Source organism: Choloepus didactylus, chromosome 5 (assembly GCF_015220235.1).
Source record: "Choloepus didactylus isolate mChoDid1 chromosome 5, mChoDid1.pri, whole genome shotgun sequence".
Taxonomy (NCBI): Eukaryota; Metazoa; Chordata; class Mammalia; order Pilosa; family Megalonychidae; genus Choloepus; species Choloepus didactylus.
The window spans coordinates 15,928,266-15,948,225 of NC_051311.1; the positions used below are offsets into that span (position 1 = coordinate 15,928,266).

Genomic DNA, 19,960 nt, shown 5'->3' on the forward strand with positions numbered 1-19,960 from the left:
TCTTACTTAATCTCGTTTTAACCTGAAGGCATGAATTTCTAAGATATTACAGCCCTGAGGTTTGGAAAAGAATGTGGCTCTAGGTGACATATATAGAGATCACATCTGTAACTTCAGATCCACCTTGATACGACTTTCCATAGCACAACTTTTTAGATTCAAATTTATTTAGAATGTTTGTGCCTTATAGGTAATTAAACATGTGAGTGGGCAAATACATACATGCCACTTACATGGTTTGCTTCAACATAACCCTAAGTAAATTAGAGAAATAATTTTTCTAAAAGAAATCAATAAGGTTAGGTGCATATTAAGGATAAAAAAAAAAAAACACAAGTTAAAAATATCATATGGCAATATAGCAATGTTAAGACTCAATATGGAATCCACAAAGCCTAAAATATTTACAGTCTGACCCTGTACAGAAAAAGTTTGCCAAGCCCTGATTTATATCAAGAAGTTAACACTATTAATATTACTATTTCTGGAAAGGAAGAAAACCATTTCTTCATTTGAGGCATATTCTTTATCTTACTTGTTTAAAGCAGTGTAAGATCCCATGCTGAAATTAAAATGAAATTTTAAGATGATAAATTCTATACTTTTTGTCAGGTAGAAGTCTCAAACAAACACCATTTTAAAAGTTCAAAATGGGTACAAACAAGTCAAGCTAATGGTAGTCAATGAAATAGGTAATGGAAATGGCTTTGATCAGATAAACATCTGTCAGGAGTTATATAAGTAGACAATGAATACAGAAAATATAATAAAAAGTAAATACTTACGCTGTATGTGAATGAGCTGCTTTGGCATCTTAAATTCCCCAGGATATATAGACTCATAGTAAGCAATATTGCTTTCTGCCTCTGGGACTGGTATAACCATATTATCCCTCTTCTCGCCATAAACTTGCTGTGCTGAAATAGCCCGCTGAAGATGATGTTCCTAAAAGGAGAGAAAATAGGTAAGGTTATGTAATATAAAACAGCAAACAGAATGCACAACTTTCTCAAGTTTTTATTCATTTTAAATACAACAAAAAATAATCCCTCTATTAAAAAAAAACATGTTAAAAATATCACATGGCAATATAGCAATGTTAAGACCCAATATGGAATCTGCAAAGCCTAAAATATTTACAATCTAACCCTGTGCAGAAAGTTTGCTTATCCCTGATTTTTATCAAGAGGGATTTTACTAGGTCTCGAAATGAAGATGCTAACAACACAGCTAGAAATAAAAAACATTTTAAGTAGACATGAGATGATTTTGTTAGATGCAATGAAGATTTATTTACTTCAAGAAAAGGTACTACACCAAAATTGGCAAACAGTTCTGTTTTATACAAAGAGATCCCAAAAAGTGGACTGAAACTGCTACTTACAAGTTCACATTTTACAAATGAGTTTCAACGAGAAAGGGTTAAAACATTTGAACTTATTATATAAAGGAAGTCATTTCTTTGTTATAGAAAGGAAGTCATTCTGTATCTGTGGATAGACAATATTTTTTTATTCTAATCTCCTATTCATACAGTGCTTTGTAAATTTAGAAAGTACTTTCATCCAAATCAGCTAATACGATCTTTTCAAAGAAGGGTAGAGATTATTAGCTCCATTTTTGGTTGATGAAACAGACATAGATTCAAACCCTGGTCTTTTGTCTTGAGTAATAACCTTTTTATGAATTTCCAGAACCAGTTTTGAATGGCAGTAGAGAAGGTTTAAGGGCTGACTGGATTAGAACCCTACTGGAAAGTTTAAACAGTGGTGTGACTACTGGCGAGACACTTCCACTCCTCTAAATCTCCATTTCCTCCACTAAGAGAAAAACAGAAACTACCTTACAGGATTGGTTGGAGATTCAAGCAATTAAATGTGCAGAAAATGTTTAGTATATTGCCTGGCATATAACAGGTGATCAAAATAAATTCTGGTTTAGTTACCAGGAAGATTTTGCCAGTTTGTGATATCACCAGCCATCATAAAGTACTTGTTCTCACTCAGCCTTCAACACTCAATTTTTATATATATTTTATTAAACTTAAACTAGCTTTTTAATACAGAAATTCTAAGTTGAAAATCTGAGTTGAAAAACTTTCAAACAGGATGAAAATAAAAAGTTCTGGTCCCCACCGACAACACCTGTTAAGAAGATATATATTGCATATATTTTTATGTATGTATAAACATATATAAAAGTTTTTTTTGTTTTTCAGTTCAGTGATAGGATCCCACTGTACAGCATGCAAAGCTTTATCCTTAGCTTTGGCTCACTTGATATATCTTGGAGATCTTTCCACGCTGATATTTCTACTACATTCTTTGCAACCACAGGGATGTATCAAAATTTATTTAACTAAACACAAACTGTCAGAGCAAAACACCTTGAAATAATCGAAATGCCTACACCCTTCCCTAAATGCTGCAAAAATTATCCTTGTACTATTACAACACAGACATCTTTGTAGATTCATGAAAGCATCTATAGGACAACTAAAAATGGAAGTGCTCAAAGCATTTATGAGGTTGCTACATTCCTGGGAGTAACTTTTTCTTAACATCCTTTTAGAATTTTAAAATCTTCACTCATCTTGTTATTTTAAGGTTAATTTCTTTACAAATGATGTTATGCTTCTCCATCAAAATACTGCTCATTTGCTCATTTTCAAAAGTATTACCTTTCATTTTCTCATTGATGTTTAGCTACTTGAATTCCTTCCTTTTCATTATTAAGGAAATTAGACCAATGTAGTAATCTTTTCCTGCAGTTTTTTGACTTCTGATTTTATTTTTTCTACACAGGTAAGTTTATTATAAGTGAAAATTTAAATGTTTTCCTTCATCGTTTCATATAACAGATAGAAATTGTATAGTCACAAACTAGGGTCTGTAAAAACTATTTTCTTTTCTGTAACTCAATTTGATCTTTAATTCTAAGCTTTCAGACTGTCTGAAGGCTCCTGGGAGCTGCTAGAGCTGCTGTGTATGTGTGTGTGTGGGGGGGGAAGTTGGCAGTGAGGGACTAGAATGACTGACAACTAACTTGTTATCATATCAACTGGCCCTTTAGTCCACAGACACAGCTCCACCTTTAGGACCCCAACTGGGAACTCAGTCACATGCATAGTCTTCTACTCACAAGAACCTTCGAATGTCAAGGGCAATTTTCTTTGACCTATCCCCACCACACACACACACATTTGAACATTTTTGTAATAAAAAGCTGAATAAAGAAGAATAGGTTACAGTATAGCAAATAAGTAAAATTCTTCAAAAGTCTTAAAATCACTTCTCAACAACTGGGATAACTACAACCTTATACTACACTATTCACCTTTGTTACTTCAGCCTGCCAAGTGTACTGGAAGAGCTTTAGAGTTAGATTCAAGAATGAATCTTCATCATCAGACTCCAAGTCCAGCAAATGACACTATACTTATTTTATTATTTGTATAATATATTTTTTCTTATTCATTGTTTTCCCCTCTTCTCTCCAGCAGGAAATGCTCCCTTTTCTTTTATACTCCTCTTTGTTATTTTTGCTTACCCCGTGAAAAATTTTGCTTTTTCAAAGTAGCTTTTTATAGTCTTTGTTAAATGCAAAAGGATTAACTAGTTCTAAATAATTAGTTCACTAATACTTGAGAAGTCAGAAAATAACATTTTATTTATTAAATAAGAGTGACATTATAGATAAAACCTATTTGAAGGGACAGTATTGCAAAATGTGTCCCAATCATCTGCCCCAGCCACTGACAAACACAAACATGTTGTAAATTTGCTATATACTTTTGCTCACATGGATGGATAGCTCTGCTATCCACTTGTTCTTCAAAGTCTAGTTTAAAATTATCCTTTCCTTTCCTCCCCTAAGTAGAACTGCTCCCTCATTTGTGCTCAACAGTACGACATTCTATATTTAGGATACTGTACTGTAACTATTTGTTAATATAATGACCTCCAGAAATGTGAGCACCTTAGGATTTGAGACCATGTCTAATTTGCCTTTGTATGTCTTTTCCTTTAAAGATGAGGGCTAAAACCAAGATTATTTTTAGAACTTACTCAACATTTAGCATAATATTTTGGCCTACTGCAGGTACTCGATATTTTATGAAACAGCATTATGGAAAAACAAGGATCAGCCTAAATAAAAAGCATGCAAGAAAGAAAAAAAAGATATTTCTACTTGCCTTATAAAAAAATTCTAGTAAGTGTTGACAAACTAAAAAGAGCTTTTCAAGGTCATAGTCTGCAGATTCCTAAACAAATGAATTCATTTATTCATTAAGGTTTTATTTAAGCAAACAATGACCTCAACACTTAGTCAAAACAACAATTAAGACTACATTTAGGCCTGTATGGTTACTGAATTTAAAACAGTTTATTAAAAGTAGCAATAATGTATAAAATTCCTTCTGGGGAAATAATAACTATTTTTATAAAAAGCTACTGAAGAGGTTTAAATTTGGGATTATTTATGCACGCAGAGCTAGATTTCACTGCTACTCGAACAAAAGGGTTGGGTGCTGAATTACTTTCTCTCCTACTTTCAAATGACATTTCTAAGAAGCAAAACTTTAATATCTATTCAGAAACATTGCTCCAGCAAGTATTCCCTAGTTTTTCTGCATCCAAACACCCAACTCTTGCCTATATAATAGGCTTCAAACTGATTCCCTGCTTTCACCTTTGTATATTCACAAAATAAACAGAGTAATTCCCTGAATATAAAAGTCAGATCATGTCACTCTTCTACTCAAAACCTTCTAATAATTTCCCTTCTCAGAATAAAAGCCAAAGCACTTAAAATTGCTTATAAGATCCAATATGATCTGCATTATCCTTTTTGCTATTTCTCTGGCATTATTTACTATTCTTTATCTCACTCATTCATTCTGTTCTAGTCATACTAGATTGCTTGCTATTTGTCAAACTTAAAAGGAATAGCTTGCTCCCTCACCTTCTTCAAGTCTTTGTTCAAAAGTCATCTTTCCAGGCAGGACTTTACTTACTAGGTCTCCTACTATACACCACTGGAATGGCTAAAATGGAAAAGGCTGACAACAAATGATGGTGAAGATGTGGAATAACCAGAAATCTCAAAATGGTTAGTGAGAAAAAGGTCTGGCAGATTCTTATAGAACCAAATATACATAATCCAGATAGCCCAGCAATTCCAGTCCTAGATATTTACCTAAGAGAAATGAAAAGAAAAGCCAACAAAAAGACCTGAATAAGAATGTTCATATCCTTTATTCCTAATAGCCCCAAACAGAAAAGAACCTGAATATTCATCAAAAAGAAGACAGATGAATACAGTAGACTACTACTTAGCAATAAAAAGGAACAAATTTACACATGCACTGACAAGGCTGAATCTAAAAAATATTATGTGTAAATAGCTTTAAATAAAATACATACTCTTTGAGTTCATCTATGTGAAGTCACTGTAAAATTCCTGAAACTTTCTTTCATGTTTGAAAACTCTCACAAAATGTAAAAAAACTGATTCTGCCTGCCCCTCTCCCCAAATACCCTACTTTATTTTCCCCTATAGACTCCTTACAGACTATGTAATTTACATGTTGTTTTATTTATTGTGTCTCCACTCATCAGAATAAAAGGTATAGGAAGGTAGGCGTATTTTTTCTTTGCTATACCCCAGGGTGTAGAATCATGCCCAACAGATTCAAGTATGCAACAAATACTTATTGAATAAATGAGTCAGTAAATGGCACCAGTTATTTAAGATCCACAAACTACTCTGGTTTGGAAGACACTTCATAAATAAAACAAAGATAAAATTTCTGAATGCAAAAGAAAAACTTAAAACCTGAATATATTCTGCTTTTGTATTTAAAATACTCAGGGTGACCAGTTTAAAAAGTTCATGGATAAAATATTTTGCAAGAAAAAGAACAATTCCATACTTACTATTTTCATTAAGAAATAAATGGTAAAAGATCCTTAGATGATTCTCTCTACCCTTGCCACTGAAAGCTCAGTTCTCTGAAATTACTTTTGTTTCAAGAGTATAAAACAATAGAGGAAGACTTCTGCTAAGGTATCAGTAAAATAGTCCAGTTTAATTTCTCTTCAGTGCAAAATATTTGCAAATTTATTACTTTCTTTACACAATAATCAGGGTTTAAGTACAGTTACTAAGCAGCATGGTCAAAAACAACGCTAGGCAAAGTCAGTTTTTATTTTGATCCTTGCCTTCTCATGTCGCTTATCTGCTCCTCTTACATCCTTTTAGATGGGTTATCTGTGCTGTACTTACTAAGGGTCTGCATATACAAAATGATATTTGCAAAGTTAACAAAAAGGGACTAAAAATACAGTCTCATTACCCTTGGAAAAAGTCTCAGTCTAATTGAAATGTTCCCCTCAAAATGAAATTTAAGAAAACTGCAAAAGGCTCTCATTCTGGTTATAATCTTTATGATGATTGGTATATACCTCCAATTGTAGCCCTGAGAGCTGGCTTACTTCCAACAGTCAAAAGAAGCAGCACTGAATAAACAAATCAACTAATTCAAAATTGTCAAAAACTAAATGTTTTTATTAAATCCAGCACAAACAAAAGCTGTGCTAAGGCTTAGTCCTTAGCCCTAGTACACACTCACCCTTGTAATTTCATCCATGATTACACTTTAACTACCAATAGTATGCTGATGACATGATTCTAAATCTTAATTTCTACCTTAGTTCTCTGCTGGACTCCAGACACACATAAAGTCCTTTTACTATATGTGCTATAGATGTTTCTCCCATAACATCCTTGTCCTCCATGCTCTACCCCCAAATCTAGTTCCTCTGCAATTACCTATTTCAATGAACTGCACCAATCATCTCTCTAGTCACTGAATCCAGAAGCCTTGATTTTTCCAGCTCCTCTAGCTTCCTTCCTCCTCATTTCCAAATCAGGCACTAGATCCTACAGATTCCCCATTCCTTTTTTTTTTTTCTTGATTCATTTTTTAAAAAACTTTATCAAAAAATTAAAAAAAAAATTCAAACAAAACAAAGGAATATGAAAAACAAATAACCTAAAATAACTACATTGCTTCCAACATGTTCCTACCATACCCCAAGAAAATTAACAAACCATAGTCATTCCTGAGCATTCCCATAACATTAAGATTACCCTCAATAACTTATCTGTTCTTTTCAGATCATTGCTCCCCCTTCACTAGTTGCTGCCTATCTCTAGGTCCCCTACATTCTACAATATAAAACATTTATTTTAAATTTTTCACAGAGTTCACATTAGTGGTAATATACAATATCTCTCTTTTTGTGCCTTGCTTACTTCACTCAGCATTATGTCTTCAAAGTTCATCCATGTTGGCGTATGCTTCACAACTTCCTTCCTTCTTACTGCCACATAGTATTCCATTGTGTATATACCACATTTTCTTTATCCACACATCTGTTGAAGAGCATCTGGATTGTTTCCATTTCTTGGCAACTGTGAATAATGCTGCTATGAACATCGGTGTGCAAACATCTGTTCGCGTCACTGCTTTCAGATCTTCTAGGTATAAACTGAGAAGTGAAATTGCTGGATCAAAGGTTAACACGATATCTAGTTTTCCAAAGAACCCCCAGATTGTCCTCCACAGTGTCTGTACCATAATACAGTCCTACCAGCAATGAGTAAGAGTTCCAATTTCTCCACATCTTCTCCAGCACTGGTAGTTTCCTGTTTGTTTAATGGCAGCCATTCTAATTGGTGTGAGATGATATCTTTGTGGTTTTGATTTGCATCTCAATAATAGCTAGTGAAGATGAACATTTTTTCATGTGTTTTTTAGCTATTTGTATTAACTCTTCAGAGAAATGTCTTTTCATATCTTTTGCCCATTTTATAATTGGGTTGTTTGTACTACTGTCATTGAGTTGTAGGATTTCCTTATGTATGTAAGATATCAGTCTTTTATCAGACACATGGTTTCCAAATATTTTTTCCCACTGAGTTGGCTGCCTCTTCACCTCTTTGACAAATTCCTTTGAGGTACAGAAGCTTTTAATTTTGAGGAGTTCCCATTTATCTATTTCTTCTTTTGCTGCTTATACTTTGGGTGTTAAGGTCTAAGAAGCGACCTTCTAATACAAGGCCTTGAAGATGTTTCCCTGCATTATCTTCTACAAGTTTTATGGTACTTTCTCTTATATTGAGGTCTTTGATCCACTTTGAGTTAATTTTTGTGTAGGGTGTGAGGTAGGGGTCCTCTTTTCATCCTTTTGGATATGGATATACAGTTCTCCCAACCCCATTTGTTGAAGAGACTGTCCCAGTTCAGTGGATTTGGGGGCCTTATCAAAGATCAGTCGATCGTAGATCTGGGGGTCTATCTCCAAATTCTTAATTCTATTCCATTGATCAATATGTCTATCTTTGTGCCAATACCATGCTGTTTTGACTACTGTGGCTTTATAATAAGCTTCAAACTCAGGAAGCTCAACTGCTTCATGTTTCTTTTTTAGAATGCTGTTAGCAACTCAAGGCATCTTTCCCTTCCAAATAAATTTGATAACTAGCTTTCCCAAGTCTGCAAAGTAGGTTGTTGGAATTTCGATTGCAACTGCATTGAATCTGTAGATGAGTTTGGGTAGAACTGACATCTTAATGACATTCAGCCTCCCTATCCATGAACATGGAATAGTTTTCCATGTTTTTAGGTCCCTTTCTATTTATTTTAGTGAAATCATGTAATTTTCTATGTATAGGTTTTTTTACATCAAGTTTATTCCTAGGTACTTGATTTTTTTAGTTGCTATTGAGAATGGAATCTTTTTCTTGAGCATCTCTTCAGTTAGGTCATTTCTAGTGTATAGGAACATTACTGACTTAAGTGCATTAATCTTGTATCCTGCTACTTTGCTAAATTTGTTTATTAGCTCTAGTAGCTGTGTCATCAATTTCTCAGGGGTTTCCAAATATAAGATCATATCATCTGCAAATAATGACAGGTTTACTTCTTCCTTTCCAATTTGGATGCCTTTTATTTTTTTCTCTTGTTGGACTGCTCTGGCTAGCACTTCTAGCACAATGATGAATAACAGTGGTGACAGTGGGCATCCTTGTCTCCTTCCTGATCTTAGAAGGAAGGCTTTCAGTCTCTCACCATTGAGTACTATGCTGGCTGTGGGTTTTTCATATATGCCCTTTATCATATTGACAAAGTTTCTTTCAATTCCTACCTTTTGAAGTGTTTTTATCAAAAAAGTATGCTGGATTTTTGTCGAATGCTTTTTCAGCATCTATTGAAATGACCATTTGATTTTTCCCTTTTGATCTGTTTGGGTTGTATTACGCTGACTGATTTTCTGATGTTGAACCATCTTTGCATGCCTGGAACAAACCCCACTTGGTCATGGTGTATGATTTTTTTAGTGTCTCTGGATTCGATCTGCAGGTATCTTGTTGAGAATTTTTGCATCTATATTCATGAGGGAGACTGACCTGTAGTTCTCCTTTCTTGTAGCATCTTTACCCAGTTTTCGTATTAGAGTGATGTTAGCTTCATGAAATGAGTTAAGTAGTGCTCCATTTTCTTCAATATTTTGAAAGAGTTTAAGTAAGATTGGTATTAGTTCTTTTTCTAAAGCTTAGTAGAAATCTCCTGTAAAGACATCTGGCCCTGGGTATTTATTTGTGGGAAGCTTTCTGATGACTGATTGGATCTCTTTGCTTGTGATTGGTTTGTTGAGGTCTTCTATTTCCTCTCTGGTCAGTCTAGGCTGTTCATGTGTTTCCAGGAAACTGTCCATTTCCTCTACATTATCCAATTTGTTGGCATACAGTTGTTCATAGTATCCTCTTATGATTATTTTAATTTCTTAGGAATCCACAGTGATGTGCCCCCATTTATTATTTTGTTCATTCTTCTTTCTTTTTGATTTTGTCAGTCTAGCTAAGGGCTTGTCAAGCTTGTTGATCTTATCAAAGAACCAGCTTTTGGTTTTATTTATTCTATTGTTTTTTTGTTCTCTATATCATTTATTTCTGCTTTAATCCTTATTTCTTTTCTTCTACTTGGTTTAGGATTAGTTTGCTGTTCATTTTCTAGCTTCTTCAGTTGTTCCATTAGTTCTTTGATTTCAGCTTTTTCTTCCTTTTTAATGTATGCATGTAGAGCTATAAATTTCCCCCTCAATACTGCCTTCATTGCAACCCATAAGTTTTGATATGTTGTGCTTGTTTTCATTCATCTCTGAATATTTAGCAATTTCTCTTGCAATTTCTTCAACTCACTGATTATTTAGGAGTGTGTTGTTTAATCTCCAGATATTTGTGAATGTTCTAGATCCTTGATAGTTATTGACTTCTAGTTGTACTCCATTGTGGTCTGAGAATGTGCTAAAAATAATTTCAATCTTTTTAAATTTGAGGCTTGTTTTATGGCCCAGCATATGATCTATTCTGGGGACAGTTCTGTGATTGCTAGAGAAGAATGTGTATCCTGGTGATCTGGGATGTAATGTTAAGTCAAATTCATTCATCTCATTGTTTAGGTTTTCAATTTCCTTATAGGTCCTCTGATGTACTGAAGTCTCCCACAGTTACCGTGGAAACATCTATTGCTTCCCTCAGTTTTGACAATGTTTGTCTTATGTACTTTAGGGCACCTTGATTGGGGGCATAGACATTTATGATTGTTACTTCTTCTTGTTTAATTGTTCCTTTTATTAGTCAATTGTGTCCTTCTTTGTCTCTTTTGACATTCTTGCATATGAAGTCTACTTCATCTGAAATTAATATTGCTACCCCTGCTTTCTTTTGGCTGTAGCTTGCATGGAATATTTTTTTCCATCCTTTCACTTTGAATTTCTTTGTGTCTCTGGGTCTAAGATGAGTCTCTTGTAAGCAACATATTGATGGTTCATGTTTTTTAATCCATTCTCCCAATCTATATCTTTTAATTGAGGAGTTTAATCCATTCATATTCAATGTTATTACTTTGAAGGCAGCTCTTGAATCAGCCATCATATCCTTTGGTTTTTGTCAGATGTGTTTTTTCCTCTCTTTCTTTTAACGTACCCTTACTAAAACTCTTTAGTTCTGTGCCATTCTCCAGACCTCTCTCTCCATTCTTTATTTCTCAGCCAGTAGGGCTCCCTTTATTATTTCTCATACAGCAGGTATCTTGTTAGCAATTTCTCTCAGCATTTGTTTGTGAAAATTTTAAGCTCTCCCGCAAATTTGAAATAGAGCTTTGCTGGATAAAGAATTCTTGGTTGGCAATTCTTCTCTTTCAGAATTTTAAATATGTCACACCACTGCCTTCTCACCTCCATGGTGGCTGCTGAGTAGTCTCTACTTAGTCTTATGTTGTTTCCCTTGTATGTGGTGAATCGCTTCTCTCTTGCTGCTTTCAGAACTTTCTCCTTTTCAGCATTTAACAATCTGATCAGAATATGTCTTGGAGTGGTTTTATTTGGATTTATTTCATTTGGAGTTCATTGGGCATCTATGATTTGTGTATTTATGCTGCTTAGAAAGGGGTTGGGAAGTTTTCCCCAACAATGTCTTTGAATACTCTTCCTAGTCCTCTACCCTTCTCTTCTGGAACACCAATGATTCATAAACTTGTGTGCTTCATGTTGTCCATCATTTCCCTGCGATCCATTTCAAATTTTTCGATTTTTGTCACCATTCATTCTTCTGTGCTTTCCCTTTTCAACATACTATCTTTGAGTTCACTTATTCATTCCTTTACTTCTTCAAATCTGGTGTTACGTGTCTCAAGAATCTTTTAAATTTGATAAATGGTTTCTTTTACTTCCATAAGATCCGATTTTCTGTTTTTGAATTTACTCTTGAAAATTCTTCTTTATGCTCTTCCAGGGTCTTCTTGATGTCCTTTATATCCTGAGCCATGATATTAGTGTTTGTGATTACTTCTTTGATTAATTGCTCCAAGTTGTGTGTCCTCTGGTTGTTTAATTTAGGTGTCTGGGTTATCCATAACTTCTGGTTTCTTCATATGCTTTATAATTTTCTGTTGTTTTTGGCCTCTTGGTGCTTGCTTATCTTGATATAGTTCTTTTAGGATATGAAGGCTTAAACAATTATCTATAATTTAACAGAGCTACAGCTTGGTGGAGTGCACTTTCCCTGGACCTACCAGCAGATGGTGCTCCCGAGCCACCTTTTACCCTCAAGCCAGTTCTCCCCAACTTTGTCTATGCAAGAGAGGGGGCCCAAACCATGTGGAGGTTCAATCAGTGCACCGATTTTCTGTGTGCAATGGGGACCAACAGCCATGTGGGTTGGGGGCATGCCCTGTGCAGTTTAGCAGGAAGACAGTACTCCCAGCCATTCCTGAGATTGCAAGTGGAATAACCTGGGGCTGCAGAATGTGTCTAACCCTTCAGCTCAGATAACCCACAGTCCCTCTCTGACACGGGCCCCCAAGTCCTGGGATTGGTGTAGGGCTCCTGGCCTTTCTGTGCGGCATCCCTGTCTCTAGGCTGTGCAAACAGCAGGCTTCTGTGGAGGAGTGATGTGCGCCATCACATGGCAGCTGAATCCTGAATTCCCTGAGGGAAGGTGTCTCGGCCACAGAGCTGTGAAGGGGTATCTCCCAGCCAGCTGCAAAGATCGCTGTTCGGGGCATGGAAACTACCCACTTCCACGATTGTCTGCCTGCTGCAACAGCCAGTCCCTGGCATGGGGTCTCTTAGCTATGGGTGTATGAAGGGTTATCACCCATGCCAAGTACTGCAATGGGTGCCCAGGGTGTGGAAGGTACTCCCTACAGCGCTTGAATGAGGCTCCAGGAGCTTTCTGGGTTGAACACTAACCCACCTCCAAACACAGTCTCTCGGTTTCTCCCCATTGTGCTTGACTGAGACTCCAGTTCAGCCTTCCGGACTGAACACTTACATGTCTCTGAATATAGTCTCTCAGTTTCTCCCCACCGCGCTCGTCTGCAGCTCTGGCTGTCGTTTCTCTGGTGGCTTTCTGGACTGAACACTCACATGTCTCCGAACACAGTCTCTTGGTTTCTCCAAGTACACAGTCATTATGGGTGTAGAAGTCCCTGCCCAGCTAGTGGAACCCCAGAGCCACTATTCTGGAGCACTTTGTCTTTTATCTAGTGTTCTTCCTGGAGGAAAACACTGTCTCTCCTAATCTGCTATCTTAGATTCCCCCCCCCTCCCTATTCTTTTTATGTCTAGAAATCCTTCAGTCTTTTCATTAGCACTGCCACTGTTCAGGCAGCAAGCGGCCTTATTACCACTGTATCACATGACTCGCCAATCCCCTTCCACTATTACTTCTGGTGGTTGTTCTGAAAGAGTCTGATTACATCACTCACACTTGGCTCACTATTGCCTTCATGATGAAATTCAAATTTTTTGTAACTTTGCAGATATTGTTCTTTTTTTTCTTTTTTAACAATTGAAGGTTTACGGCAACCTGGCATTGAGCAAGTCTATCAGTGTCATTTTTCCAACAGCATGTGCTCACTTCACGTCTCTCTGTTATATTTATTTCATTTTTTAGACATAATGCTATTGCACACTTAACAGAACGCAGTATAACGTGAACACAACCTATTGGCATTGGGAAACCAAAAAATACGTATGACTCACTTTATAGTGATAGTCTAGAACCAAACCCAGAATTTCTTTGAGGTATGCCTGTAAATGTAAAGGAAAAATATCAAATAGCCAAGAGCAAAATCATGAAGGACCCTATACATTTAGAGAATACAGAAAAAAGTCAGTCTAAGAGTTGGGATAAATAAGGAAAACAGTGTCTCAATTAAAAGGAATTTTTCCTCCTCTTCAGAATTAATTGACCAAACATATCAAAATTAAGAATTAAAACTATTTGGAGAACGTGAAGAAGTTCACCTTCTCCAAGTAAAGTGGATGGAATTACAAAAGATAGTAGCTAGACTACATGAACTTTTACTGACAAATAAGTACAGGTCACTTGTTTAAAAAAATTTACCTCACATTCTGACCCGTTATTAGGGTTTATATAATACTATCACAATGGAAACATAAAGAACAGAGGTGTTTCCAAAAATGTCTATTTTCATAGAAAGTCCAATGAAATATATGAAGTTGAAAACTGAGCAAGTCAGACTCCAGAAAGAAAATTCCTGATAGCGGTTCCACACTGCAACATACCTGCCTCAAATGTAACAGAAGGAGCACGATACAACAGGTATAGAAAAACAGCAGGAGTAAAAGCAAATTCAATAATAAGATTTTAAAGCAAATGCATTCATCTTGGATAAAATATTATCTACTTATTCATCTTCCCAGAACTAAAATAATAATACTTAACATCTATTGAGCATTTAAGTGCAGGTCTGAACTAATGTATCCTATTTCATTTAATCCTTACAACAATCTTAAGAGGTAGCAACTATCATCTCCATTTCATAGATCAGTAAACTTGCTATGGCTCATGTGGTTAATTAGATTCAAACCGAGTTATGACTCCAGAGTATAAGCTCTTAACAACTTCACTATATTGACTCTCAAAAGGATACAGATTCCCCACAGATTACTTATTAGGTGCAAAGGGAAATAGCAACTATATAGTGGAGAAATGGGACCATACTTTGGGGGAATGAAAACTAACACCCTCAAATAGGGGCAGATAACATATGTGTCTCCATATGCGATGCCCTGACAAACATCCCTTATGTAATATTCTAGCTTGAAATGCAAACCACGAAAAATCTGACCAAAAGAAAATATCAGACAAACCCAAAATAGGATCATTCTATTAAAAAAGCAGTGACTTGTATTTTTCAAAAATGCTTATAAAAGATAAAGACTGTAGAAATGATATAGATTAAAGATGAATAAAGAGACAGGGCAACTAAACGCAATACTGATTATAGAGAGGCTCCTGTACTAGATCATCTTCTTTTTTTTTTGTCTAATGACATTAGAATACCAGCTATAGATCAGAGAAAATATTTTATCAATGTTAGATTTGCTAAAGTTTGTAACTGCACTGTTATGATGTAACAGAACATCTCATTCTTAAGAAATATCTATTAAAATATTTAAGGATAAAAGGCCATGATGTATGTAACCTACTCTTGAATGGGCTGGAAAAAAATATGTGTGGAAGAGCAAATAGGACAAAATTTTAACAACATTGTGTATCTGGGCAATGAGTGTATGATGTTCTATGTTCAAGTTTTATTCTTGAAACTTTTCTGTAAGCTTGAAATTATTTCTAAATACTTGTTTCATTTTATTTTTTAAGCTAAAAGCAAAAGGAAAAACAAAAGTATGTAGCTTCTCTACAAAGGGAAGAGATGCAAGTTCTTTCAAAGTTACTGCCAAAACTGTGTGAACTTCACAAGACAGCAAACGTTTCTGATCTTTAATTTCCTTTTCCATAACAGTGACCATGGACTAAACTAGATAGCCTCAAAATACTGTCTTCTGAAAAAGTAGCTGCAGGGATATTATTAGGTCTTATGTGAGTAGTACCATGATTAAATAATTTTGGGAAATGAACAGAGGAATGGATAACAAAATGGAAGTTTCCTTACAGTTAAATCTTCACAAATTTTACATACGGCAAAATGCTCTATGATTTCAAATGAGCAATAAAGAATTTAGCATTTCCTAATTACTCATTTGACCACTGCTAGTGTGATTTATCTAAATGTTCAGTGAGACACTAAATCTTTATAGTATTAAAAAGTGAAGTATGCTCAAAATAGTTATGTTAGGTTGTAGTATGTGAAAACTGTTCTTTTCTACAATAGATTTTATCAATTTTGGGAAACAATCTTTTGACTCCATTCACTGCCATCTCATACTCTCTTTTTATAGGCAGTGATACACATTACAAATTGGCAAACTATCGCCTGGGGGCCAATCCAGCCCAACCCCCTTTTTTGGTAAACAGTTTTACTGGAACACAGCCACATTCATTTGTTTACATGCTGTCTATGGAGGCTTTTGCCCTACAGTTGCCAAGTTGAGCAGTTGTGGCCTGCTGACTCTTTACAAAATAGCTTGCCAACTCTGGATATAGCTGGATACAGTTATTTATACTTTGTTTAATTTTTGAGTTTCAGCAGTCTGGTTGTGGTAATACAGATCAGTGGCAGTTAGACACTGAAGCATGCTCCAATATTTACATGGTGAAAACGTCAGAGAAGAGGGAAGTAGAGTTTACTAGGTAGAATTTTTATCATGATATTCAGACCCTCTGTTAGGCACTTAAAATCTTCACTCTGAGGATGGATTATCATCCCATCTCCCAGAGAAAGTGAAGCTCAGTTAAATTAAGTCATATGTCCAAAGTGGTAGAAGTAGGATTTGGATTGAGGTATGACTCCAGAAACCCTGGTCTTTACTGTAACTTAATTCCTTCTTCTTGTCACCTTCTGCCTCCCCTATGGTTGAGCTCTGGCTGGTACTCAGTGGAGGGCTCAGAATACTAACAGAGAAGCAGGAAGGACTTTAAACAGTTGAAGAGATCAGCAGTAGCAAAATGGCTACAAGGATCATTGGAAAGTCAATTTAGGGAAGTACCAACTTATTTCCTAACCTCACTTTTAGGATTCTCTTTAGAGTACTTCTACTAGAGCAGTGCTTGTAAGGTTTAACTGCTGGTAATGCCCAGACATCATGGACATAAAAGGATGGAGCTGAGGAAGATCAAATCACAAGAGAGCCAATTTCAGGTACTTATCTTGTGCTTCCTTGTGTAACTACTCCTAATTGCTCATCATAAGACATTCACAGCAAAAGGTAAAGTGTTTTCCTATAATAAGTACTGTTTCATCTTGCCGAATACATAAAAATAGAAAAACATTAAAATTTGTTACTCCTTCCTCTGGACTTCCAACACTTTGCTTGTATCTTTGACATGGCTTTTATGTTATGTGGAAACAAAATAATATAAGCTCTGTTTTATCAAGAGTAATCAGAAATTTGTGTTTTCGTCCAAGAAAGGAGCTTTTAATTAAAAGGAAATTATGAAGAAACTCAGCCCTTTGTTTATTTAGATACTACTACAAATCTTCTACCATAAAAGAAGACACTAAATTATTTACCACCCAGAGAGATAAAGGACCCATGGTAACGAATTAATCAGGTTGAAACAAAGTCACAAGTTAAGACTAACCTTCCTGTTGTTACACTGTATTTATATTTTTTGTTTTACCCATCTGAAATATAAACGTTTAGGGGTAGTATGAATATTAAAGATTTGAACATGTTTAGATAATAGTGGGAAATACTATAACATGGCTAGTAAAGAAAGAAGTGATAGCTCATACATTATACTTATTATTCAGTCTAAAACTAAAAATAATCTTACAGAATAGTCTTTTTTTTTTTTTTTTTAACTAACATCAAGTCCTTCGGTTTCACGAAATCCATAAACCCCCACTGTAATTCCTGATATTTGAAATAGAAGTTGTCTGTCTTCCCTCTGTAGTGGCAAAAAGTAAATAAATAAAAGGGGTTCTAATCATCTCAACACTTTGTTGTTTAACTATATGTCTGTTTCCCATACTTACTCAAATTTACCTCCCCCTTTTAAAAGTAACTAACAGTAGATGGAAACAGGCCTTATTTCATGATTTCAAATCATTTTAATTAATTTAATATTATGGTACTATAAATTCATTTCTGATACATTGTATAACACACGTATGGAAATAAAGTTTCTGACTTTATTTAAATACTCTTTACCAATAGTAAGGCATATAAAATATATGCTGTTTAACAGTACTCACTTTGATGTCAGAAATCTGTAATAGAATCTCAATTCTATCATTTACTAATTGGGACTTAATTTCTCTAAACCTTTAGTAAACCTCCTTAACAGTAAAATCAGGTAATTGTCTTTGTAAGGATAAAATGAGATAAGAAATGCATGTAAACTCTTAGCACAGGGCCTGACACACACTTAACTCTTCACAACAGAAATAACAAAATTGATTTGTCTTGGTTTCCTTGCTGGTAAAGGGCAGAAAATGTCACCTAACTTATAAAGTTGCTTTGAAGTTTAAATGAAGTTATGTTCATAAAGCCGTGGCACATTATTATTATTATACAAATTATAATAAATAATAGTTTAATTTATTAATAGAAATGGTTTTAGATACCTATACCCAAATCAAAACTAAGAGTAAGACTAATTTCAAATCTATTTTGTGTTTTTCTAAAAGATTTCCTTTCTGCTACTAATCTTACAAAAGAAAACATTTTAAACTGCTGCTCAGTTTTTTTATATATATATTTTTTATTGAGATTGTTCACATACAACAATCCAAAGATCCAAAGTATACAATCAATTCCCCATGATACCATCATACAGCTGTGCATCCATTACCACAATCAATTTTTAGAACATTTTTATTACTCCAGAAAAGAAATAAAGACAAAAAAAAAAAAAAAAGAAACTCAAATCCTCCCATACCAGTAACCACTACCAACCCCATTACTGATTCATAGTTTTGGTATAGTACATTTGTTACTGTTGATGAAAGAATGTTAAAATACTACTAACTGTAGTATATAGTTTGCAGTAGGTATATACTTTTATTCTACATGTCTATTATTAACCTCTATAGTGTCATACATTTATTCTAGTTCATGAGAGAGATTTCTAATATTTGTAAAGTTAATCATGGACATTGTCCACCACAAGATTCACTGTTTTATACATTCCCATCTTTCAACCTCCAACCTTCCTTCTGGTGACATATATGACTCTGAGCTTGCCCTTTCTACTACCTTCACACACCTTTCAGCATTGTTAGTTATTCTCACAACATGCTACCATCACCCCTGTCCATTTCCAAACGTTTAAGCTCATCCTAGTTGAACATTCTGGACAACCGCTCCCCATTCTTTAGCCTCAGTCTATATCCTGGTAACTTATATTTCATGTTTATGAGTTTACATATTATAATTAGTTCATATCAGTGAGACCCTGCAGTATTTGCCTTTATATGTCTGTCTTATCTCACTCAATATAGTGCCCTCAAGGTTTCTTCATCAATCCCTTTCTTTTAAGATGGTTTTGTTCACACACCATACATTCCATCCTAAGTAAACAATCGTTGGTTCCCTGTATAATCAAGTATTTATGCATGCAGCACCACTGCCACTATCTATATAAAGACATCTCCATTTCTTCCACAAAGGGGGAAAAATCAAAGGCGAAGAGACAAAAGAAGAGAGAGAGATAAACAACAACAAAAACTTGACAGCTAGAAAACAACGAAAGGAAAGATAGCATTAACCTAAAGTAAAATGGTAAGACCAATGCCAGGAGTCGTCCCCCCACCAAATGCATTTAGCTTTGGTATATTACCTTTGTTAATATTATAGGGAGCATAATTGCATTGATTGTATTTCCTCCCCCAATCCCACCCTATTTTTAACACCTTGCAATGTTGACATTCATTTATTCTCCCTCATGTGAAAATGTATTTGTACCTTTTATTACAATCACTGAGCATCCTAGGTTTCCCTGAGTTACACAGTCCCAGTCTTTATCCTTTATCTTTTGTTTTGGTGCCCCACATGGTCCCAACCTTCCCCTTTCAACCATATTCACAGTCATCTTTGTTCAGTGTACTTACATTGCTGTGCTACTATCTCCCAAAATTGTTTTCCAAACCTCTCACTCTTGTCTCTTCTTTTCTGTCTGCAGTGCTTCCTTTAGTGTTTCCTGTAGTACACATATCTTGTTCACAAAATCTGTTGTCTGTTGAGAATATTTTAAGCTCTCCTTCATATGTGAAGGACAGTTTTGCCGGATATAGGATTCTTGGTTGGTGGTTTTTCTCTTTCAGTATCTTAAACATATCACCCCACTTCCTTCTTACCTCCATGGCTTCTACTGAGAAATCTGCATATAGTCTTATCAAGCGTCCTTTGTATGTGATGGACTGCTTTTATCTTGCTGCTTTCAGGATTCTCTCTTT

General features: G+C 35.2%; 1 protein-coding gene across 3 annotated transcripts in view; it reads right to left on the bottom strand.

The window, feature by feature from the left end:
- The window catches only part of EPC1 (enhancer of polycomb homolog 1), an 89,546-nt gene that overhangs the window by 26,863 nt on the left and 42,723 nt on the right, over positions 1–19,960 (bottom strand). For all 3 annotated transcript variants that reach the window (XM_037835587.1, XM_037835584.1, XM_037835586.1), the window contains exon 2: positions 786–945. In XM_037835587.1, the coding sequence (XP_037691515.1) occupies positions 786–945 (160 nt within the window). The remainder of the gene's footprint in view (positions 1–785; positions 946–19,960) is intronic.